The sequence below is a fragment of the Ixodes scapularis genome, unplaced genomic scaffold, assembly GCF_016920785.2.
Source record: "Ixodes scapularis isolate PalLabHiFi unplaced genomic scaffold, ASM1692078v2 PGA_scaffold5__190_contigs__length_132052651, whole genome shotgun sequence".
Taxonomy (NCBI): Eukaryota; Metazoa; Arthropoda; class Arachnida; order Ixodida; family Ixodidae; genus Ixodes; species Ixodes scapularis.
In genome coordinates this window covers 57117194-57142182 of record NW_024609880.1, presented here as the reverse complement: position 1 = coordinate 57142182, position 24989 = coordinate 57117194, and the positions used below count along the sequence as shown (strand labels likewise).

At 47.9% G+C, this 24989-nt stretch overlaps 1 protein-coding gene across 1 annotated transcript; it reads right to left on the bottom strand.

Annotated features, from left to right (window-relative positions):
- Positions 1–6929: 6929 nt before the first annotated feature.
- Positions 6930–8564, bottom strand: LOC120844646 (neprilysin-1-like). Its single transcript, XM_040216515.2, has one exon. The coding sequence runs from the start codon at positions 8562–8564 to the stop codon at positions 6930–6932; it is 1635 nt and encodes a 544-aa protein (XP_040072449.2).
- Between the last annotated feature and the right edge of the window lie 16425 nt (positions 8565–24989).

Sequence of the window (24989 nt, the reverse complement as noted above, 5' to 3'; positions counted from 1 at the left end):
CTTTTTTCATGGGTTTTCAGAAGTACAGAACACTCATAAACAGCTTTATGGTGAAGCCCGGGAGATATGATCATACAGTAAAGGAACTAAATACAGAAGCAGAACAGTCAGAGCACTGGGAGTTTCAAACCAGAACCCCAATATCTAAGGTCCTTACCAATATCCCACCCGTCTCTTTTTCTTTGCGAAGAATATAAGTGTCACTCTCAGGTTCACGCTATTTCTGATTGTGTTGTCGTCTCTTGGGGTGGGCAACGGCTGGAAGGTAGACAGTTGTTTAGTGGTGAAACTGTGGACTTCTCATTCTTACAAACTTGAGCGCCTAAGGATTCTCATAATGGGCGCAAAAGCAGCATTTAAAGAGTTTCGTCTACGTCCGGGAAGGGTCATATGCGTCCGGGTTGAAGACGGGCTACCGGGTGTGTGGTAATAGTGCAATCTATTTGGTTTGCTTTACTGCGCTTTAGGGAGACCGCTTGAACTCTGCAAGCATTTTTCACTGCGCATGGAGAAAACCCCGAAGTTTGGAGAAGTTTAAAGCTTTTCTGTTTCCTCTCTCTCTGCTCGACTAGCCAAAAGAGAAACAATTTTCTTTTCCCGAAACTGATTAAAAGTTTGAAAATGAACTAGCCGAACCTTAAAGTTCGGCTTTCGAAAGGTTCGCCGCATTCTTAGAAATAGACCAAAATATTCACATAGCCAACCACAAAATTTTGTCGCCAACTAGAAAAATATGTAGCCCAATTTGGCTATATATAGCCCAGTCTGGCAAAACTGGTCTCCACGCGTTTTGGCCCAACTATCATTTCAGTTTTTTTTTTCTTTTTGTAGAGAGGGCGTGTTATGATTCAGAAGTATGAACTGTGTATAGAATAGTAGGGGAAGAGTTCCTTTTGTTCAAGTTTGAGGGTGGATGGATGTTGCCTTATCGCGTCGACCTGTAAACGTTGTCAACGTTATTGCATTGTGTGATGAAGGCTGTGGCGCTTGATCTGTATAACTTCGTACTTTTGTGTTGGTGGAGATGACCTTCAGATTGAGACTATATAAGGAGGTGGACTAAATAAATGAGTTAGCTGAGTTTAAGACGTCGTCCCGTCTATTTTCTGTTCCTTCTGCGTTTTAATGTTTCTTCTCTACCCAAGTCTCAGGTTAATTCAACATGGTTAATATTCACCACCTCGCCTGCACCCTTACGATTTTTTCTTTTTGCAATACGAAAGCCTTCATTCACAGAGTTTAGAGAGGGGTCATACTGGAGCGGTGTTACTCACTTCCCAAAAACTGATGTGGTTCACTTATGAAAATAATAACGGATATAATGGTCGATGCACCTTTGTTTGAAACGGATTGCGTCAAAGCGAAGCAAATATCAGAATTTCAAATTCTTAATCAAATGCCTGTGGGCATCTCCGTTAGGTCATCGTCGTCGAAGAAATGACAAATTGCAGGAAACCGAATTGTGTGAAACTCATACCTCTTTGTTTGATGTGTCTACATTATGCTTCGAGGAGAATACACAGAGAGATTTGCTCACGCCGCAGCAACAACCACGTAGCCATGTCAACTTAAATTTAGTTCCCGAAAGGCGTAAACGCGAAGTATTAGAACAAAATGTGCATGACTTCGTAGAACACGGAAACGTACTTCCCCCAGCCCAGAGGTATTATTGTGCTCGATATCTGAAAGCCGCATTCTGTTCAAACAATATACTCGGACGCCCGAAACATTGGAGATCCACAAACTCTGAAAATCAACAAAATGCCGAAGAACAAGCATTTCTTTTTAGAAAAACACGTCTTGTTCTGTATCTAGTGAGAGCAACAATAATAAAGTGCCAGTAAAGAATGAAAACAAGAAGAAAAGGAAGCGTAAAATATACAACCCGTCTGGAGCGTGTCTTGCGTTATATGTGCCTCACGATGACAACACATGTCCTGAATCTGACACCGTGGCCTTGACGTTGTAGATGCGACGAAAACAAAACGAAGCTTGGTCAAAGTTCATCATAGGAACACGTGGAAGGAAGAGGAAATTACAGATACTGACTTCTTTTAAAAACAAGGTGACAAATGGCTATACTACGTGAGTATGTCAGGGCCAGTACAACCCTGTGCGAAACAAGAGCCCTCTAGTACAGTAGCACCTCTAGAAGTACCTATTCAAATCTGCATGACACTGGGCGGAGCCTAACGGGCAAGTGGAAACATTATGATATACAGGGTGTTTCAGAGAACGCAGGCCGAATCTCTCCTGCGAAAACTACTCATCGCAACGAAAAAAGGCTTGTGGCGTTTTGGTCCTGGGCAAGGGGCCCATTTAGAAAAATTATTAAAGTCCGGAATAATTAGGTTGTTAATTATTTTTGCGTAATTAACTTTTTTAATGTTGTGTTTAAGGGCATGGTTTAAATTAGAAAATTGCTCAGCCTCATCGAAAAGCACTGAATCAACAAATTGCAGAACGATAGAAGGCACGCGAAGCACTTTACGGCTTTCTGAAAAAGCAGGTTGGTTGCACTATCTCTCCACGGGGCGCGGTGCCGCCGGGGCTGAGATGCGCTCCCATAGCAAATTGAAACTTAAAAACCCGTCGATTTTGTGCGGTTTTTCAGAAAGCCGTAAAGTGCTTCGCGTGCCTTCTATCGTTCTGCAATTTGTTGATTTAGTGTTTTTCGATGATGCTGAGCAATTTTCTAAATCTGTTGGTTGCACTATCTCTCCACGGGGCGCGGTGCCCCCGGGGTTGAGATGCGCTCCGATAGCAAACCGAAACTTAAAAAAACCGTCGATTTTGTGCGGTTTTTCAGAAAGCTTTAAAATGCTCCGTGTGCCCTCTAGCGCTCCGCAACTCGTTGATTTAGCGCTTTTCAATGATGCTGAGCAATTTTCTAATTTAAACCATGCCTTTAAACACATTATTAAAAAAGTTAAGTACGCAAAACTAATTAACAACTTAATTATCCCGGACTTCAATCATTTTCCTAAATGGGCCCCTGGCCGAGGACCAAAACACCACAAGCCTTTTCTCGTTGCGATGAGTAGTTTTCTGAAACACCCTGTGTACATCTTTGCAACATTTACAGAAGACATTTACCCTCCTGGGCTACGGCATCCTAATGGACCTGAAAGTTTTCTACCTCGCAGGTTTTCTTAGGGCCCGTTTCCGTGTTTCGCGGCGTCGCCGTCGGCGTAACCGCGCTGAATTTAGCGGGAAAATTGACGTCACGTGACCTAAACACCAATTTCATTGCCCGCTAAATTTACCGAGGAATCGAATTGCTGCTGAGGTCACGTAACGTCAATTTGACCGCTAAATTTAGACGAGAAACTCAATTTGTTAATAGGTGACGTGACACGAAGTCATGTGACGTCATTTTCCCGCTAAATTTAGAAATTGAATTGGTGTTTGAGGTCACGTGTTCTCGGATACTGAGGATACTGAGGGCCACGTGTTCTCGGGGGGGGGGGGGGGGGGGGGTCACGTGACGTCGGGGGGGGGGGGGGGGGGGGGAGTCCCGTGACATAAGGAAAAAGGTCACGTGACCCCCCTCCGAGGTCACGTGACCTCGGGAGGGGGCCACGTGACCTGGGGTGTCACGTGACCTAGGGGGAGAAGTCAAGTGACTCCCCAGGTCACGTGACCCCCCGTTACCAAAATTTCCCCGCTAGGTTTAGCGGGGAAATTTTTTCCGCTAAATATAGCTGGAAAATTTTTCCGCTAGATTAATTTTTTCGCTAGATTTAGCAGGGAAATTTTTCCGCTAAATTTAGCGGGGAAATTTTTCCGCTAGATTTAGCGGGGAAAATTTTCCGCTAGCTTTAGCGGGGAAATTTTTCTGCTAGATTTAGCGGGGAAATTTTTCCGCTAGATTTAGCGGGGAAATTTTCCCGCTAGATTTAGCGGGAAAATTTTCCCGCTAGATTTATCGGGGAAATTTTTCCGCTAAATTTAGCGGGGAATTTTTTCCGCTAGATTCAGAGGGGAAATGTTTCAGCTAGATTTAGCGGGGAAATTTTTCATCTAGATTTAGCGGGGAGATTTTTCCGTTAGATTTAGCGGGGATTATTTTGATTATTAGATTTAGCGGGGATTATTTTGATTATTAGATTTAGCGGGGATTAGATTTAGGGTTACGCCGACGGCGACGGCAACGCCGACGCCGCTCAAGCCGCTAACGCGCGTCTAAGAGCTGCGCTCTAAAAAGAAAGCTCAGACTAGAAGCTCCGCCTTCAGCGCGATCTCGCTGGCTTCCGCACTGTTTTGGTTGCGCGTGCCTGCGAGTTCACACTTGTGTTAGCAAGGGCAGAAAACTCGCGCTGAAGGCGGAGCGGTGCATCCAGACGATGTCGTGACGTCAACAACCAGCGAAACTCCGTCCTCGACTGTATCATTCACACTACAGTGTAATTCACAACACGGACCGCAGTGAGCCGTGAGGGATGTCAGTCTCCGAAATTCTTCGCCCCCTGTCTATTGAGTATATCCCGATCGATGGGCGAGGAAGTTTCGCCTCCTCGCCCATCGCCATCCAGTGGCTAGGAGAGAACGCGGCACGTCGGGAGCCGAATTCGAGATCCCGATCGACCCCGCGGCGACCATGTGATCGTGTCTGAGGCGAGGCAACTGCATAGCTGCCTCGCGGCCAAGATGGCAGAGTGGCTTGATGGGCGCCCTCGTGAATGCACGGTGCGCCATACTTTGCATTATTCGCCGTTGTTCGCGACTGTGCCCCATTTATTTTTATTTTCGTCTGGGATGGCGACCTCATCTTTCCTGCAAAGTTCGGAAAGTGTTTGCATGGTTATTTTTATCGTCGCTTTTTGTTTTGTTTTTGTGCTGCAACGGCTGTAACATCTCAGTTTGTAACAGATCAACAGTAACCACGTGCGACGTAGTTCGAGTAGCATAACGCCTTTTTTCCGCTTCCCAGACGCGCTTCAAACGCGTGTGATCCCCTGAGAGGCGTTTGAGACTGCTAAATAAACTGCTCTATCTTTGTTTAGGTGCGCGTTGTTATTTAATTGTCATTGCAGTTGCGATCAGTGGATTCCGCTTTGCAAGCGGACTGACCATAATCAATTGTTTTAACTGTTGCGGTTACAAAACGGGGCTCGCAAAGCTCGAGGACGTCGCGGGGTTTATACTTTTCCATTGCGTCGTCTGCTTCCGTTAACTCCTAGTCCGCTAGAGGCGCCGCTGTCACGTTCGCCGCCACTCCTCTGGGTTTTCGGAGGAGTTTCCAGTTATGGGGCGAAGCTATATCGTGGTTGGTGAGACTGCTTCCGTAAGCTTTCATCGTGTCTTCTATTAGTGTGAATGACTGACACGAATGGGATTCGGATGACGGAATGCTAAAGGAGCTCATCATAAAACGGTGTTTGATCCCATTTATTGTTTTATCAAGAACGTCACTGCCGAAATTCACGCCATACAAAGCTTATTAACGCTCATCCAAATGCCTCACAATCCACCTTTGAGTCGCAAGCTGAAACTTTCAGAACGTAAATTGACCCCATAAAAAAAAAAGTATTTGTAGAAGCATTTTGTCTGTACTATAAACATGCTCAACATGTTTATACCATAGAGTTATTATAATGTACGCTAGAGGTTCAACTGGCGCTAGTGTCTATGCGACTTCCGTGACGCAAATTGAAGCAGACAGCAACCAGTCTACTTTTGCGGTGCACCTGGGCATTCCTATGGGAAAAAGCGCGTGCATTTTGTCTCTTCGCCGGAAAATAACACTTTGATTATTTGGACTGTACTGAATACTTACTTAACATTGTGAAAGTGTAATTGCCTTAGTTAGCGCTTTTTTTTTCATCAGTGAACGATGTTTAACTTCGCTACATTTCAGTCCGAAACATGTGTTCCGCAACAGGTGTGTAACAAGAAGCGACAATTCAAAGCAAAATTACAATCGAAAGGAATGTAGAGTGTGTTCGAGGCTGGCCAACATTCCGGTGACGCTTACATATTGATAATATGCCAGACCTGTAACTATTAAAAATAACCCTGTTGTGCATGGGCGAATAAAAACATTCAAAACGTAAAGAATAAAGTATGTGGGCTGTGAAAGGTGTCTCTATGTATTGTTTTCTTTACAGGGCAGCTTTTATCGGGCACTTGTTCTCAAACATTTCGAGCGTGCGGGTGATATTTTGAACATAGAAAAAGCAGTTTCGCACAGAGCAGAAAGAATAAAGCGGTACTTACTTATTGAAAATCGGAATATCAATTTATTTTGATCGTTCATGCACGGGTAGTGGCTGAACCAGAGTTACTGCGTAGTTCTTGCAGTCCCTAATTTCCAGATGTAATTCGTTCGTTTGGCACGTATATTCCCCATGCTAAAAAGCGCCGACGTGGTATTCGCGCTAACAGTGTCCGACAGTGCACAGAAATGCACGTACGAAGCCGCTTGAGCACCGTTTGTAATGCAATGAATTTGAAAGAAAACACCGTAACTGACCAATTATTGCGTCGGCCTGACTGAGAACTGTTCCAAGCTACCTTGCACGTACGAATTATTCGGGATATTTGCTTTTATGACCGAGCGCAGGGAGAAAATGCACGCACTTTTTCCCAAAGAAATGCATTACCGGAAGTTAATTTTGGACTGGTTGCGCGTTCTGCTTCAATTTGCATCGGCACACTGGCGCCACTTGAACCTCTAGCGTAAATTATAATAACTCTATGGTTTATGCCGTAAGTACATCTTAGATTTATTTGTATCCACGGTGAGTTATAACTTTATGTTCCGATCAACCACAAGGCATTAATTTTAAATATGTTTCTATAGTTCAATTACACATAAGATAAAATTAGAAAAAATCGTTAAAGCACCGAGTTTTGAGGTTCGCCTCAGCCTTATGATTTGTTGGCCCTTGATTAATTTTCCGCGCCAAGCACCACACTCTTCGATTCTACCAGGCGGAACATCTTTCAGACGGATTCATCGCGGCTCCCGGCTCGCAGTCAAAGGCGTTCGAAAATTCCGGAAGGTTCATCAAGGGCACATTACAGCGCAGTCGCTCCACGGGATAGGATGACTCTCCTCCGCGCTTCCCAGGATGTACATCACGGTTGACCCCGCAGAATTTGTAGCAGTAATTCAGAAAAAACAGCTGGTCCTCTTCGAAGCTGTCGAGTCCTTTGAGTTGTATTATCCTACGGTCTTGACTAGCCGCAAACACGTAGGCATCGAATGCACAGCGGACTCCTCCATTGTCCGCAAGGTTTTCTTCGAGTGTGACGGAGCCGGATCGTGGGGACAGTGCCTGCATCTGTTCCTGGAAACAAGCCGAGATTTCTCTGTAGGTGGAACTCGTTTCGTTGCTCCACCAGTCCTCGAATTCCCCGATATCGTCGTAGAGGCGTCCACTAGCGTCGAATCCGTGTATTATCTCGTGCGCTACAATAGTTCCGATACCACCGTAGTTCAGTGGCACCGGGAGATCGTCCGTGTAGAAAGGTAGTACCAAAAGTGCCGCGTTTATGTTCACCACGTTTAGACTATAGGTATAAACTGCGTTAACATTAGAGTGCACCGTTACCGAATCACTCCTGTCAATCACTTGGCCGATGAAGAGGTCTTCGTCGTTCCTGACGGCGTCTACGATCGTGCAAACCATCTCCAGAAAGTCTCCTTGCAGGTCTGGTAAGGTCACGGATGACTTGTTCGACGACGATGTATGGCCCGCTACTCTAGGAATGCTTAGTGCAATGTTGCTCGCTTTTTGAATCGAAATGTTCCTGGTGCGAGCGTCCATCCACGACAGTCTACGAATTCGATCGACAAACACGCGCTTGACATTAATTACGAGTTGAGATAATCTCTCAATCTCTTCAGGTCTGGTCAGGGCCTGAGAGACGAACGTGTTCCATGCGTCGAGCATAAACGTGCTCATCCACTGCTGGCAGGTACTCATAATATCCCTTACGGGGACGTCCTTACTCATATAAATCACTATTTCCTGTACATGCCGGATGTCGTATGTGGCTTGACCGTACTTCAGCAGCACATGGAGCGCAAGATACGCATTGATGTTTTCAGGCGAGTCGTGGTTCAAGAAGTACGTCAAGAGCCTACCAATATAAGACGGGTGATGCACTATTATTGACTTCTGTGGCGTCAGGGCTATCCTAGCAGGAAGGTTTTTGTTGAGCGCGAGCATCCATCTCTGCCAGGGAAAATCGGCGCACAGGTTTCCCAAGTCCCTCACGTTAAATGCGGTTGAGACTTTGCTCTCGTTGCGAAACCTGGCAACGTCTCGTTCGATTGAGATGAGTCGCCTAGAGAGATCGCTGTAATCGTTCTTCCTACCTAACAGAAAGGCCAGACTGACAATTAGCTTTTCGTAAAGACTCATCTTGGCCTCACTGTGCTGACTTGGAACCAAGGAAGAAGGCATGCCCAACGTGATGACTCCTTTTCCCGTGCTCAACGACTTGATGGAGTACGAGAACAACACATTCACGTTCCACGTCATAGACAAGGTGACTAAAAGTTCCAATAAATCTGTAGCGTTCTTTCGGACATCTTCGTCCGGCCACGCCATACCGACGCGTCGAAGAAATTTTTTTATCGAAACAACTCCGTTACCTTCGGGCGTAAGTGATTTCGTGCAGGCTTGGTAGAAAAGTGCTAATTTTCTAATACGAGTATTGTTAGTGGTCCTTCCCGATATCTGCAACAAGGACTCGTGCAATTGAGACCGCACTCTGTCGTTTACTTCGCTAAAGACGCTCCGTTGGGACTCGGATGACTTCAATGAGTGAGACCTTCGCCACCCATCGCAGACGTAGGTGTAGAAATCATCGCAGGGATCGAGATGGCCGTTGATAGAGCTGTTGATGAGCTTGGAAACAGATTTACAAGATTCGCTGGCACATACCACTTCCGTCATTTCGTAGAGGTTCCGGGGCCAAAGTCTGGGCAGGAAAGCCGCTGCGCAGAAGGTGGCCGAGACAAAGAGAATGGCCCCAATGCCGAAGTAAAACGTTTTCCCATTCCGGTAGTCGTCATCGCGTTCAACGATAGCTACCTCCGCTTCTGCTTCCATTTGAAAGTTCTTACTTCAGCCACAACAGCAGATGAACGTCGAGCGCAAAATAGGAACGTAGCATAGAAGTAGCGATACAAAATAGAGTGTCGTCTTTTTTCTTTGTTGGATTGCGGCAAGTAAACCCAAATATGTTCATAGCATGACATACATTACAGCTCCCCGTTCTTCTTTTATAACGACATATAGTCCTATCCGACGGGTAAACAAATCCCGTGAAACAAACAAAGTTTTCAGAGCACAAAAAATTTATAATAAAATTATTCCAACTTGGCGGCAACGTTCTTCTGTGGTAGTCCAGTGAAAAGTGCACGTGCGCAGCCCTAATCGTTGCTCAAAACGATTTTCGGAAATAGCAACTCGAGAGACTCTTTCCGAAATTCAGTCTGGCCACTTTGATCACCATCATCATCGGAAAAATGGCATATGTGCCGTACTAATTGCGGCCTTCTGTTTACTGATGAACGAAGAAGTTGAAGATGCTCCTTAGCAGATAATTCGAGGCTTATACAGTCGTGACGTTAGCACGATGCGAAGCAGGAATTGAAAGCAAGATTTGCATAAACGTTCATTTCTAGCTCGGGCCAACCACTCTGTTGGTAGCATCAAGGTGCTCCAAAGCCCCTTGATTTGTAGAACTTTATCAAGCCGTGTTCGTGGGTTGACGCTTCGTTCTGACTGGTTTCATCTTTGTTTCTGTCGTCACTGAAAGAGATTAAGAAGGAAATGTACTGTGAAGCGCTCACTGTCGTTTGCCGTTGACTTGCCAAAGTGACGGTGCCCGATAAAATACGGCAGACTTCATTTTCATTGCCGCCATTATAGTACGGCAAAAGTTAAACTGCCATTATAGCATCTTAGTACAGGGGGCGTTGATCTGACATGATGGTCAGTCATGTCAGTCCTTGCGCTATTTTTTTAATTACGTCTTTTTCTTCTCTCACGTTGCATGCACCACGTTCCAAGCTGCCTGACGGGGAACCGAGTCAACATATATGACTGTTTTAAATTCTTGAAATATAATTAAAACACTACACTTTTTAGCGGAAGTACTTTTTAAACAGTAATCTTTCAGACTACTTTTCGTTGTAGCGCCACTTCGCGGACGGCATTGGAGCTGTATCTGGGCCGTGAACCGGCCCAACCTTCCGCTCTTTCCCTTGTGTATATTGCTCTATGCCTGTGGGACGCTAAAATAGAAAAGCGACAAATCCTGTTAGGTACGCAATTAGGGCAGATGTGCGTGCAGAGCTTGACGGCCAGAAGAGCCTTTTGGGTGCGCGCAATCTTTTGCCACCAAGATACCGACGGGTACCCGGCGAACCTAGTTCCCAGGCTGAGGGACCAAGACACAGAGCTCTTTCGAAGGCGATTATTCTTTAAGTGCGTGTCTTTGAAACCACAGTCACGCATGTCGAATAGAAAGCGATGAGGTCGTACCCAATCAATCAATCGCTCGAAGTTCATGACACGGGATCGTCTGCTCGACCGTTTGCTAGAGTGAGTGACAAAATGCTTTATTTTCAGGTGGGGTACCTGTTGCCCTTGAAACTTGTCATTGGCTACAGTGGGAGGGAAAGGAGGGATTGGGGCTAAATGTAAATATAGAGTCCGGCGGACTTGCTGCACTCTATCAGCGAGTCTAAAATTGCTTTTTCTGTGCTCGGGGATGTCGTCTGCATGGAAGGACCAATTTGTTTAGGCAGGATGGTCTTTCTTGTGGCGGTAGAGCATTCAAAGCTAGTTTCCGCTTGATGTCACTTTTGGGACAATCCCAGATAATGTGTTCGATGTCTGCCAATATTTGACAGTGATCGCACATGTCAGTTTCGGCATCTTCCCCGTTGTTGCTTTTGCGGAATTTATACTTCAAGGCCGGTGTCATGGCGGTTCCTTTTCTTTTACCACCAAAGGAAAAACAACAGCGGAATCGCCGTGCACGTGTTGTCCCACAGCAGCAAGCACGGTTATAATGGGTAGGAGGTGGCGTCCCTATCCCCCATGAGTGGAGCGAAGTGTAAGGGAAGTAGGCGTGGCCACGAGCCACAACGAGCATTTTTTGACCAATGGGAAGCCTAGTGAGTGGGCGCCGCCATTAATTTCGGTGCAAACAACCGCGTTACGATGACATTTCCGTTGCAACACGACTGTGTGCACCGAGAGTAATGGCGGCACCCACTGTTATTTGAAACAGCGCTTAACGGGAGCGGTATGGTCGGAATTGGATGAGATTATTATAAACGGACGCCTGGTTGCCCAGCAGAAAGTAAGTGACTAGAATTGAGGCGCTCTAGACGACGCACCGTGAAGGACTTGGCGGTGCGCAACGCATTTTTTCATAAACAGCAGCAGCAGATCGCACGAGCGCGCATGCAAGCCAGGAGCGCACAGAACAACGGGCTCGCGCTTCCAGTTCTGACTTCGCTCGCACATAATGTGGAACTAAGTATAAACACTCACGCTGCAAAGCATTTGCATCGTGGACGCCCACGGCGGACGCCGACCGCATCGAAAGCCAGCCTCGTGAAGCACACGCCGGAGCAGATTAGAAAGCAGATGAACCGCCGGTGCGCTACCCCACGGCCTCTGAACGGGTGCGCAAGGCAGTCTGGGATTAAACGCCTCTTCCGGCTTCACTCAGGCTGACGTCATGCCGGGTCCTGTCTGTTTAAACGTCCTTGGGTATCGCGTCACGCTCGATTAGCGTGACGCGCTAATCGAGCGGTACGTCACGCGCAAGTCGGTGCCACATGAGCGCTGCTTACAGCGCTAATGAGGCGCTTGATAGCGCTCCGCTGGATCTGTGAACCGGCCTTTATGATCACGTTGCTAAGAATACAGATCGCGAGACCGTTCGCGCGAAAATAACATAGGCGCTTTTCGCATTATCTTAGAACCGCAAATCGAAGAACGCAACGTTTCACCACCCCATTTTCGTGCCCCCAAAAAGTACTTCTCCACCATGCGTAGTTTTATCCATATCATTTCATGTTGTCAAAGTGAGAAAGGAAAAACCGACGATAGTTTTCTCGTGTTAAGTGCTCAAAGACCACCCACTCTTGTCCAATTATCACTCGAAAAGCATTTATAAATGATAACGTCGTTGTTGTTCCCATTGCTGTCGGTGACAACCCCTTGCTTCCAGAGAGGTACACACAAAATTAGTGGCCTCTAGCCGGTAGAAAAAGAAGATTGCGGAGCTCACTCCAACGCGCACCAACCCGTCCGGATCGTCCTTCTGGCGCCTTGCAGATAGCGCTGCGGGTTTCGCATACCTCCTACTTATCGAGGCCCGCGGCTGTGCCCTGCGCACCAGACAGTACCGCCGAAAGTTTGACGGTAGCGTGACGGACATGATATGCAGCGCCTGTGGAGAAGACGAAGAGACCACCGAGCATTTGCTGCTCACGTGCCAGAGGCTCCTGCCAGCACCCATCGGGGATTCCCGCACTGAGCAGGCACTCGGCCTCACGAATAAACATGACCACGTGGCCTACTCTAGGCGAAGACTGGGGACGTGGTGGAAAGTGACACGGTGACTTGTGGACCGAGAAGTCAGCGCGTACCGATTGACTCACCGTGATCGTGTAGCTGTTACCTTCCGCCCACCAGAGGTCACGGACGACAGATGGTGAATCCTGAGAGCCCCCCCATCTCCCCACTTTTTTTATTTTCCTTTTTTTTTCGTTTTTAACCTTTTAGGTGTGTCCAACTTGGACTCTTGTTTCAGAGAGATTACGCCGCAGAATACAATAAAATACAATACAATACCTCCTATTATATTAACTCTAACGTGAGCAGTTTAATACGGGTGTGTTTCGTACCTGCCTTGTCATCGTCAAACTGAGAAAAAATAATAATAATTCTTCAGTTTAAAGTAAGACCCTAAGCACGCCTGACTAAGAAGTAGTGCTTCTCCGTGCCCTCTAGGAGATTCCAGTTTACTCTTAACCCGGGTGTAAAAGATAAGGAGGTCAGAATGACCTCCTTATTTTTCCATTCTTTCTGACCTCATTATCTTATCGCCGATTACATCTTTATTTTCTGTTTTACGCTACTTGATCCGTTTCCATCTGCGACAATTTATATTTGTTACGGACAGTTCGTTTGATCACACAGATGTGCACTAAAGCAACTGTTCTGTCCGAAATCCTTGAAACGCCTGCTGGCCTGCACTTCCACCTTGATAGACTTCACGTCGTCGACGTTATACGTGATTCGGCCCCTTCGGCTTCACAGTGTTTTCACCTTCTCAAATATTGCCAAAGCGAGCTGCACAGGTAGGTGTTCGCGCACCTTGAGCATCGATCAAAGCTGTGCACGGGCACTTTTCGCTTCCAAAAATACAACATAAATTTGATCCCGAAAATAAAAGTTTCCTTGATCGTCACCAACCTCATTCAACATGGTTTCGTGCTCCCTTGTAGAAAAACCACTGGGCACATTGATACTTTAGACCCATGTTGTAAACAAAACAAAAGAAAGACTATCTCCAAACTCCGGTCAAAAAACATGCTTTTCGTGCAAGGGCAAGGCTCGTCAAATTATGAGGCGCTGAAGAAATGCAGCGTTCGACGTTAAGTTCATATTTAGAACCCTTTTTGTTCGCCTTCCGCCCATTGGAAAGCATGCGGGAAGGGCCTCAGCACACACCTGGTATCGCTGCGCCGCAGCATTCTTCCGCGACATAAAGTCCGTCTTCTTTCATCGCCATCACTATGGTGCCTGGAGCGCGTCTTCAACTGGTGTGTTTAGCGTCCTATCCCGCCCATACATCAAAAGTGGTCCCGAAGTGGCAACAAATGACGTCACAGAAGCCGGACTGTCATGCTGTAGCCTGTCGCGATCCTGGCGGCTGGTCGCAGAATTGCTGGCGACAGCACGAGCGAACGCGAGTGTCGCTGTCGGCACGGCGTCCCAAGCGTCCCAACTTCCTGCTGCTGTAGCTTCCGTGAACTGTTGAAGTAAAGAACGACCTGCAGAAGAACAGGCGTCTCCCACATCCACCACAGCTGCTGAGACACCACCAGGGTCGCGACCGGCGACAGCATGACACTTCTATGACGTCATCAGGCGGAAATCGAGGGACCACTTTTTTGGAGGCGGTAAACACACCAGTCGGAGACGCGTTCCAGGTACCGTACCATCACCAAAGCAATAAACACCGAATGAATGGAAGCACGTGCGGTACCGCCGCATGAAGCCAGCAACAGCTGACGCCATTTTACGAACGCCGTCTGCTGGCCAAAACCGAACGCTGTGTGTCAGATCGGCCGCCTTCGCCGGTCCGCCGCTGGCAAAGACGACGAAGCTGAGACACGCCGACGGCGATTGAGCAAGCCAGAGCACAGCGGAACGACTGCAACGGGGGCAATCATTGGGATAAAAGGCGCGAAATAAGCAAGCGCAATTTTTATTTTAATCATAACGCGCGATATCCAAGTTGGGGACCCCGTACCTTTGCTGGGTCTTTCCTGTTAACTTTTGACAGAGACACGGGGTGCCACATTACGGTTACGGGGTTAGGGGTTAGGGCGCACAGCGACGACAAAGATGAAGCAGCAAAGGCGCAAACTCGGCCCCACGGCCACCCTTGGTGGGAACAGTCATGTCTCGCTCGCCGCCCAGGCCGCCTTCTCCACCCGGAACAGTGGCGGCAGATCTGGAGGGCGTCTCCGTAACCGGGGTGAATATCGACGAAGTGCGTATCGATTCCGTCATCCAGGGGACGCGCAGCGAAGGCCGCTGGTCAAGACGCCCGCAACTTCTGAGCGGCGAACAACAGCCAGGTGCTAGCGGTGCAGCCAGCAGCAAAACTCATTGCAGCTCAGCTCAGATCCAAATTACAGCCGACAGCCGAGGCGGAAGAGGGCGTAACGCCGCCCTACGCAGCTCTTCTAGCGCCGACGGTCTGCTTCGAGATACATTCGTGCACCGCAGCACGAACTCGCCCAAAACCAAAGCGCTGTCCCCTCGATCCCTGAGCGCCACAGAAGTTGGCGCACCAAGCGATGTCCGAGGAGACAGACTCTACTGGAAAGGCAGCAGCCACATCGTGAGCACCCAGGGATTCAGCAGCGGTGTTCTCCCTAATCGGAGCCTGAGCATAATCGGTCAGTGTGGTGTCAGTCAAAGCAGAGAGCACGCAGCAATAACAATATCGCCCATCACCATCCAATCTGCCAGATCGTCAAGCACACCAAACGTTTGGTTCACCGTCGACGTCTCGAAACGACCACTTATGGTGTCATCACAAAACCTGAACGATACCAGCGGTCAATGTGCACCAACAGCGTTCACGATCGTCACCAAAGTGAATACCAAACTTATTCATTCTGCAGGGAATAAAACCGGCCCCATGTTGGGGCCGACTAGAGCTGTGACTGCAACGCTCGCCCAACAACCTCAGAAGACTATTGATGACAGAGTTGATGATGGTGCAGTGATTGTTCACGATGCCCCTGATACCGCTCTAGCAAGCCCTGGCAATGGTGCAGTGATCGTTGAGGATGCCTCCAAAACCGCTCTAGCAAGCCCTGACAATTGTGCAGTGATTGTTCAGGATTCCCCTGAAACCGCTATAGCAAGCCCTGACAATGGTGCAGTGATTGTTGAGGATGTCCTCGATACCGCTCTAGCAAGCCCTGACAATTGTGCAGTGACTGTTAAGGATGCCTACGATACCGCTCTAGCAAGCCTTGACAACGCGGCTGGCGTTGGTGAAGGCAGTCAAGCTGCTCATATCGACCCTTGCAGTGATGATGGGAGTTCGAGCTACAGTCCGGCATCGGCTCAGCGTAACAGTCACATTCCGTCTTTTGCCGAAATTTCAGATTTTGCTCCAGTCAGCGTCGATATCTCAACGGATGATAGACCGTCTTTATTTAACAGTCCACGTGTAGCGAAGAAACGGTACCTCATGCGTGATGTAGCGATTGTGTTGAAGGACGAGGACGTCGAAGAACGTCCTACGAAGAAAGCGGTTGAAAATGTGTCGCCACTTTCTGTTCCGCTGAAACCGAGCGAACCCAACGAATCCGGTACGTAGCACTTGTATCTCCCGCGAAAGTTACGAATCGCGCAAACTTTATTGCCGCATGTTAGTTACACAGAGCGTGTCACCAACGACTGAGAATCCATTCTAAAAATGGCATCAAAGGGTGAAATATATGTGAGCGAAAATGGCGTCGCGTCGAACCGCCGAGCGGAGTTACCATGCAGAGCAACCGCCGCTAACCCCATGACGTAGCCAAATTGCGCACTACCAGATCACAGCCGCAACTGCGGTTGCTACGGCTCCGCAGCTCGGCAGCGCAATGCGACGTGGTTTTCCTCGCATAGTGCGTGAAGTGATAATTCGCAAGAATAAATTAACTTGCTCCTGAAATGGAGCGCACCTTGCGCCCTCTAGGGGACTGGCAGCCGCTGATGAAATTCGCCCGGGGTTCATTTTTGGTCACCGCGAGAGCAAGAGCGAAATCTAGTTTGTCTCTAGCGGAGCGAGCGAAGTTAGCGTTCGTATACGGTTCGTCTCCTCACGCGAGCGAAGAACGTGCTTCGTCTCGCCGTTAGTATAGCGGCGAGATTCTTTGGTGGCGCCCTCCTACGGTTCCCTCCCGTGACGTCATTACCTTGCGAACAACAAGTTCGATGGTGTTTCTAATTAGCATGGTGGAAGCTCGAAATCATTGCGCTCTGAAACTAACACGACTCACACCGTCAAAATTGAAGTTCTTGCATTACACCTGTTTCTGTTGGTGAGAAATATTTTGCTGACATTCAGCCAATCCTGCAAGGTCGACCCCTTCGACGCTTTCGATTGCGCACGTCGCCAATACTCTCTTTAAGCTGCGACTAAAGGCTCCGCCTTCAGCGCGAGCTCGCTAGCTTCCGCGGTGCTTTAGTTGAGCTCGCCTGCGCGTTCGCACTTGCGTTTGCAAGGACAGAACTTGCAAACGCAAGTTCACACTTGCGTTTGCAAGGACTTCGAGTCCCATTTTTAAGGTAAACGGAGTATACGAAGCGCCATTCCAAAACGAAAAAAAAACGAGAATATGACGTCGTCTGCTAATAGGTCGCAAAAGGGTTGATCGTCTGCTATGAATCGAGTGCCATGGCGGGGTGAGATCAAACGAATGCTGAAATTGTGATCGTCTACTGACAACTCGCGCTTAGTTTATAACTCTCAAGTTATTCTGCTACCGTACACAGGCTGAAATAGACCGGTGGGTGAGTGAGTACTAAGTACAAGCACATCAAAGGCCACGATACATTTCTAGCTTTTTCTGTGCATTGTAAACTCGAGAACGGTCAAAAATCTTTCATTGGTTTATTACGAGCAACCTGCAGCATCACTTTCTATCATAAGTTGAAAACGCTCTAATAAGCTTAGTGGGTAGAGTGCTCCACAAGTCTTCGTAAGGTATTAAGGGAAAATAGTAACACGCTCAAACAGCCATGTAGTCTCCGTGGCAAAAAAAAAAAAAAGGTAACCATCAAGACTGCCAAGATATTATCGCGGTATAGCCTCCGCCCTTCTCACTGGCTGAACTGATTAAAGAAAAAACAATTATTTGTGATTCGAGCGCATCGCGTGGCAATGTGGTGTAGGAGCTCCTCAGAGCGCAGGTACCTTTACTTGCGCTCTGACGTCACGGCACAATGGTGGCGCTGCTGTGGGCACTGCGCATGCGCACATGCTTCACGGCAATCTGGTTTCTGCGCAGGTGCAGTGTACCCACACATGGTGTGACCAAAGGCTGAATTGTTTGTAAGCAGTGGGTTGGTCTATAGTCACTAAAATCTTAACTCAGGCCGTGGCTTCCTAAATTCGTGCTTCTCGCTCTGTGATATGCTCTTTGACGTTCTTATCGGCCAATGCCCCGACCTCAGTGGCTGTAGAGCGAAAATCAGATCCCTGTATCTCTTAAGCTGTCAGTAAGAAAGGTTATAACGTGAGACCCTAAAACAATATTTTGTCACCATTTCCAGTTACCCTGACTTTCCGCAAATTCTGAAAACTGCCAAACATTTTGTATGGCAGTCTACGAGATAAGAGTAATAACGTCATTTCTAACAGCACCAATTCACCAATTCAAAGTGTGATGTCACTATTTCGGTAATACAACAATGAATAGACAGTGCAAGTTATCTTTCCACGGAATGCTCTCGGGCTCTCTAATTGGAAAGCTAAAACGCTATTTACGTAATCCTTCCGCCTCTAATCAGGCATCTTGATTAAAAACTTCCTTCTTCCTTATTGGCATGTCATCCAAATGAACCGCGACAACAGCCGAAGGGGTCTCCAGACTCTGCTTCCCACCAACTACACAGTCACGCTGCAGACTAACCGTTATGCCATATGATGTCAGTATGCCACGTGACGTAATGATACATCCCTTGATACGACGTCAAAATGTCAGGTTATGGCGTCACGTTATTTCTTTTAGGATCTTCACGTCACATTGACATGTGACGTCACCGTGTAACATGAACAGGTCCCGTGACGTCGCAAGGTCAACTGACCTTGCGATATTATGTGACGCCACAGTTATGTAGCGTCAAGATGTCGCGTGATTTTACGTGAATTTGTGGCATTTACGGGAACAATATTAGCAAAAACTTTTTTCCCTAAATTTAGCGATGGACGTTCCCAGCTACGACGATTCTACATGAAACACACCCGGGAACCCGCTGCGAAGCCTCGCCAGTAATCGATGCCACCGAGAAAGGAGCTTGCTGCTTAACATAAAGATCGACTACTAAAAATTCAAAAACATTTATGATATCTTAGCACCGCATACTTCACTCAAGCGTACTAAACCAAGTGAACGGAAATATACTAAAACCTAGCACACTAAGCAGTATGTCTTAGTATGCTTGGCAGGGGAACGTTTTTTCTTAGCAAAACTTGCTGACGTTGTTGCGAGAAGCCCTCTAAAGACGTAATCGTCGGAAGCATGTAAAGCGCGATCCAAACCAACGCTTCTTTTTGCGCCTGTAGGTCGTGCGGCTGCGGATGTGACGCATTTCGTGGCGCTTTTGCTGTTTCCGGGCGCGCTTTCTGAGTCAGAACCGTGCGCTTTGGTTTGGACGGGCGAAACTTCGGGCGAGCGCGCACGCAGGCACGAGCGCACAAGCAAGGTGCAACTGCGACAGACTGGCCGGCCAGACGGCGAGAGAAAGAGAGAGAGAGAGATCGCGTTGTCATGTTGGAAGAGAATAAAAGGGAGGGAGGAGAGGGCAGCCAGACGGCGAGAAACGCGGAGCCGGAACTAGCTTGCCCTCCACCGATTGGCCGGGACACAGGAGCGCCCTACAACGTCACCGCGCGTTTTTGTGCGCGTTGAGAAGAAGTTGAAATCAACCAACTTTCTTGTGCGCGCCCGGAAGGAGCGAAGAAGCGGCGCGACGTCACGAAAATACGTCACATCCGCAGCCGCACGACCTACAGGCGCAAAAAGAAGCGTTGGTTTGGATCGCGCTTAAGGGTGGCAACAAATGAACGATGCTCAAGTATTCTACCCGAGCACTGTTTCAGTGGTCGTCTTGGACTCCAGCAACAATCAATGCCACGGCGAACATTCAGATTCGTCGGAGATCGATATCCCGGTATGTCAGCGCACCCCAGCTCGCAATAATTACAGAAGAAGCTCGTGCGGTACAACCCATGGGATCCCGGGAGTAATTGCCGCCACAGACCGTTTCAATCTATATGAGCATCGTATTAGTGTGCAGTCGTCAATCACAACTGCGCGATGCGCGTTCAGACCTCAGGTTAGCAGTCGTACAGCACTGACTGATTTCTTATCTATAACGTGAAGCAATGTAACCGCACTGTAGCAGACCAGCCTCACGCTCTCTAGAGACTAGCGAATAATTTGATTTGTTTTAGATAGGCTTTTTTTCTCGTGTGCAATGAGAGTAGTAATATAAATCGCCGACCTACAACAGCGTCCAGTGCGCATGCGCTGCTTTATCGTGTGGCTGGGAGGCGGAAATGCAAGGACGCTCGCGGACGACCTATGCGTTTGTCACCCGTAGCTCGTATTGCACAGAACCGTATATTGGGCGAGTTTGGCCAATAGGCGGAGCAAAGGCCGCCGCCAGCGCCGAATATTCCCCCCGCGGTTAAAGCGCAAACTAAATATGTGACAACGCGTCGACCAATCAGCAAACAGCGACGTCACATTCTTGGAAACGACATTTGAAGCGTGAAATAGAAGCGTTCAATCTCGCAGCATGCACGACGGGATGCCACACGGGGCGTCCGCTGTGCCTCGATCTAAGCCCTGGGTCTCGGTACCTCGGAGGCGGCAGCTTTTTGCTTTGACTGGGCTACCCCCTTGGAGCCTGATGCTTCGACCCCAGTGAGCGACAGCACCATCATGCTCCTGGGGCCCCTTTGTGCTACCGTGCACCGATCGAACGGCAGACTGCAGATCCCCTTGGCCCGCTGCTGACCCGCCTCAAAGAAATGTGGACATCTGCAAATTGGACTGACATCCTCCGCAATAGCAACAATCCATCGCGTCGTCTCCTTGCATGTATATACTCATCGCATTATCACGTTCCTTAGACGCGGCACCGTGGGCCTCAATGGTACGGGCTGTTGCCTTTCTGCGGTGCCGCAAGGGTAGGGCGCGTGAGCGTCTTGAGACGCGGTTTGCGCGGCTCGGGTCGAGACTGTCCCGCACAGCTCGTGCGCTGGCTTTGTCAGTGCTTTCCTTGCCCCAGTCTCAGCTGAGACGTTGTTTCTAGCAAGTCGGCTCTGGTTTAGACCGCACGCTCGTTTATTCTACCGTTGAAGATGGACGTGACGAAACCCTAATATGCGCCAAATTTTCAGTCACCAAGAGTTATACCTTCTTACTCAAACGACGCTAAAACGGCTTAAATTAGTCGTATCACATATTTAGAGCTCACGACCACCGCTAGGGGTTGTTTCGAGGCCCGTGGTTGTCCCCGAGATGCTCGTCTATTCAAACCAATATATGGCGAAGCTCTCCCAATAAACGGCTCTGGTATTGCAAACGCGGCCCATAAACCACGTGCCCTTAATCGAGCAGTTGGATATTTTCTGTAATACAGGTTCTCTGACTGTTCGCGGCCATCTAGCGGTTTTCTCCGCCTACTTGTCGTTAAGCAATTGTAGCGAAATGTACGGGACTATTGTGCCCATCAATATTACAACGGGTTTTCCGTGGCGCAAAACTTGAGCGAACGTGATTCGAGCGCAGCGCCTAAAGAGGACCTACCGATGAAAATTATCTGTTTGCCGCTAGGGGCGCCCTGGATGGGGCTTCAGTTATGTCCGATTTTGTCCTATACACAATAGCAAGCCTGGCGTTTCCCTGGTGCCCCATGCGTGCAAGCACGTGCAGCGTGCGCGTGAACGTGACTTTGGCAAGTTGTCAATGCACGCACCTGCCCGGACGGGCAGAGACATGGCGGCGGCTGAATGCCGTGCTTGTATTTCATCTATTCCAGCTGCGATTTGAGCCAGCGAGCGCTTTGTGCTTTTTTCTAATTCCTTCCACATCCGATCAACATAATAACGCGCATTTCGTGCAGTATGACTGTCACAGACACCCTATGATCTATATTTAGCGAAATTAGAAAACTATATCGTAGTTCCTATTGGCGAGGAGACCGGAAGAGCCCTGGGTGAAATAATTAGTGGGTAGAGCTACAGCTTGCTGGCTTTGTCGCCACTGCACTTGACGAACGCGTTAGAAAGCGGAGCGCTGGCGTCCGGCGTTTGGCTTTCGCCTTCGAACACGTTCGACGAGTCCAGTGGAGACAAAGCCAGCTAGCTTTAGGTCTACCCAGTAATCATTCTAAACTGAGCTTGGCCTTCTGACGTCCACGTGCGCACTCGTCCCCTCCTCTCCCTCAGTTTCTCGGCGCATACGGCGTGCAAGTTTGTGTGCTCCTTGCGCACATGGTGCATTTGTTTACTCCCTAAACGCGCCCACGAGTTTTTGTTTCCCCCCGACCTCAACCAATCGCGGCCCGCGCTTGGTTGCCTGGTCATCGCGCGTTTCCGGCGCGTTCTGTTGTCTTTAATCGGCTAGCTCCTTTTAGAGCGCAGTTCTTAGGCGCCTGTTTCCGGGTTCAGTGGCGTCCCAGTCGCCGTCGGCATAACCGCGCATTGCATTATGGGACGTTTACCATAATGACGTCACACGCGACGTCACGTGTGACGTCACGAAGCTAAAACTTTCCCGCCAAATTTAGCGGGAAGTTTTCCGCTAAACTTAGCGGGGAACTTCTCCGCTAAATTTGGCAGAAAACTTTCCCGCCAAATTTAGCGTGAAAATTTTACTCTCGTGACGTCACACGTGACGAATTTCAACCCGGAAAACTTTTTCCGCTAAACGTAGAGGGTATATTTTCCCGCCAAATTTTGCGGGAAAACGTTTGTGAATTTCCGCTAAATTTAGCGGGTATTTTAGCGGAAATTTGGACGTATTTTGCAACACTTGCTCTCCGTATCTAAGCAACGGACGGCGTGGCGAGTACAGAGCACAAAATTATAACTCAGAAGGCAATGAGATTGAAGAATTCGCCGATGAGAATGCCGAAAAACATCATGAAGCAAAAGCGCGAACAAAATAAGGCACGTGCCTTATTTTGTTTTTCTTAAGCTGTCATTGACTACACAGAAGTATTTGGGCAAGGCGAAGGCTTACGAAAAACGTTGTTCATATACCTTTCTTTATTCATTGCTTTCCTAAACTTCTCAACAAATGATATCGTTCTCGCTGCAGGAGCTGGTTTGAACATTCAAGAACCAAGCGAATTCGTTTCTACTGTCAAGACTGGGCAAGTCCAGCCCCTTCCAGAGTACGTTCCAAGGGATATTACTGCCGAGCGTCTCGTCAACTACCCAGATCATGTCACTGCACTTCCTTTCCAAAACAAACTAGGGCAGCCTCAACTCTCAAAAAAGGAACTTCAACGACAGACAGAGGAAGGGGCCAAAAGCAGTGCCACATCTCTCGTTGTAGTGACGGAGAACAGAGCTACAGTACACCGTAAATTAAACGAATGTGAAGAAGAGAGCGTTTCTTTCGTCGAACCTCTCTTCGAAACAAAAAGCAAGGAAACCAAGGAGCAAGCACGAGTTCCTCAAGAGCAGGTCGTGTCCAAAGAAGCATCAAAAGGAACCGAGAAGAATGAAGAACAAAACCTTATTTTAGTTGCAGAAAATATTAGGTCTAAAGCGTACGAAGAAAACACTACCATTCCGGAGGCAACGGCTCTTGTGGTTCCGGATGTAAGCAAAACACCAGAAACATGCAAACATCTTGAAGAGTCCGAACAGAAATTTGAAGTACCTCACATTCTGCACCAAGAAGTTATTGAAATGAAAGAACCAGTGCTTGGTGAAGCATTCGCAGAAATGATTCCCAAAATTTTCGCAGAAGAGCAAGCAGTATCTGACGTTATGTCTTTGAGGGTTAAGACAATTCCTGGAGCTGAGAAAACTTGCGAAACAACCGATCAAGCTGTCGCAGAGAAAGAAGAGATGCCACGACAATCTTCCACTGGAAACGAAATAGAAGAAGCGATTGTCGAACTCCGAGTTCCTGGAGTTATCGCTCAATCCGAAAAGCCGCAAGAGCCCGCAGCAGAGCCCGTTAAGGTGGAAGAAGCAGTTCCAGAAGCTACATTAGAATCACGAAACGTGAAAGAGTCCACAATAGAACCCAAAACATTGTTGAGAATGGTTGCAGAAATCACTATTCCAGAGCCTTCTCCATGTGAAAAACCACCAGAACCAGCTGCAGTAGCCCCAAATTTAGTTAAAACTGCTTCTGAAGAGGTGATCTCAGAACACACTACGGAGCTTGAAAACCCATCAGAGCCTGCTGCAGAGCTCGAAAGGGTAGTTGAAACGGTTGCTGAAGGGACGATTCCAGAACATACTGTAGGGCCTGCAAAACCATCAGAGCCCGCTGCAGATCTCGTAAAGGGTGTTGAAACGGTTGCTCAAGAGACAATTCCTGAACTTAGTACGGAAGCTGAAAAGGCACCGGTGTCAATAGCAGAATTCGCTGCTGAGCCTAAAGATTTAGTAAAGGTGCTTTCAGGAGAAAGCCTTTCTGCAGAACCTCGCAGTGCACAGAAGCCAGCTTATGGAGCTGATAATATTGAAGATGAAGAGGAAGTAGAAATGGTTCCCGATCGTAGTACAGATGTTGCAACAAAAACAGAGCTCCAAAAAGATATATATGAGGAGGTAGTGGTGACTGCAAAAGAAACAATTCAGAAACCTGCAGCAGAACTTCAGAAGGCCAACGGGTCCGCTAAACATTCTATGGCAGAGCAAGAAATTACATTAAAGGCTATCGTAGAAGAAGCAAACCGACTTGAAGAACGCGGAGCACTAAAAAGTGTGCCAGAAGCTGCCAAGAAATTAGAAAAGTGTGCAAATACTTATGAAGAAATTTCCGTACTCGAAAAACCAACGAAATGTTCAGCTGAGGAGGTGTTGCCGAAATATCCAAAGAGTACAGCCGATGACACAATTCCTCAAATAATCTCTGGGACAGAAACGACACATACAATTGCAGAACATACTGAACCTATACCTCAAGCTTTAGTAGGTAATGAAGAAAAGGAAGAGTCGTTGGGATATATTACAGGGGAGAGCGTGTCCATAGGATCACCGAAGTTTATTTCTTGCACTGTACCCTATCAAGGTTCGCAGGAGCTAGCTAAATTTGCACAAGGGCCACTTACTTCTGATATGAGGGGTGGCGAGAATTTGCCAGAATTCGATACCAAGCGTTCAGCAGAGCCAGTAATCAGAGTTTCCGGTGTAGTTGAGCAGGACACCTTAAATGAATCTGAATGTGAAAGTGATAATATGCTAGAAAAAAAACAAAAATATCCAACCGTAGAAAACGAGCA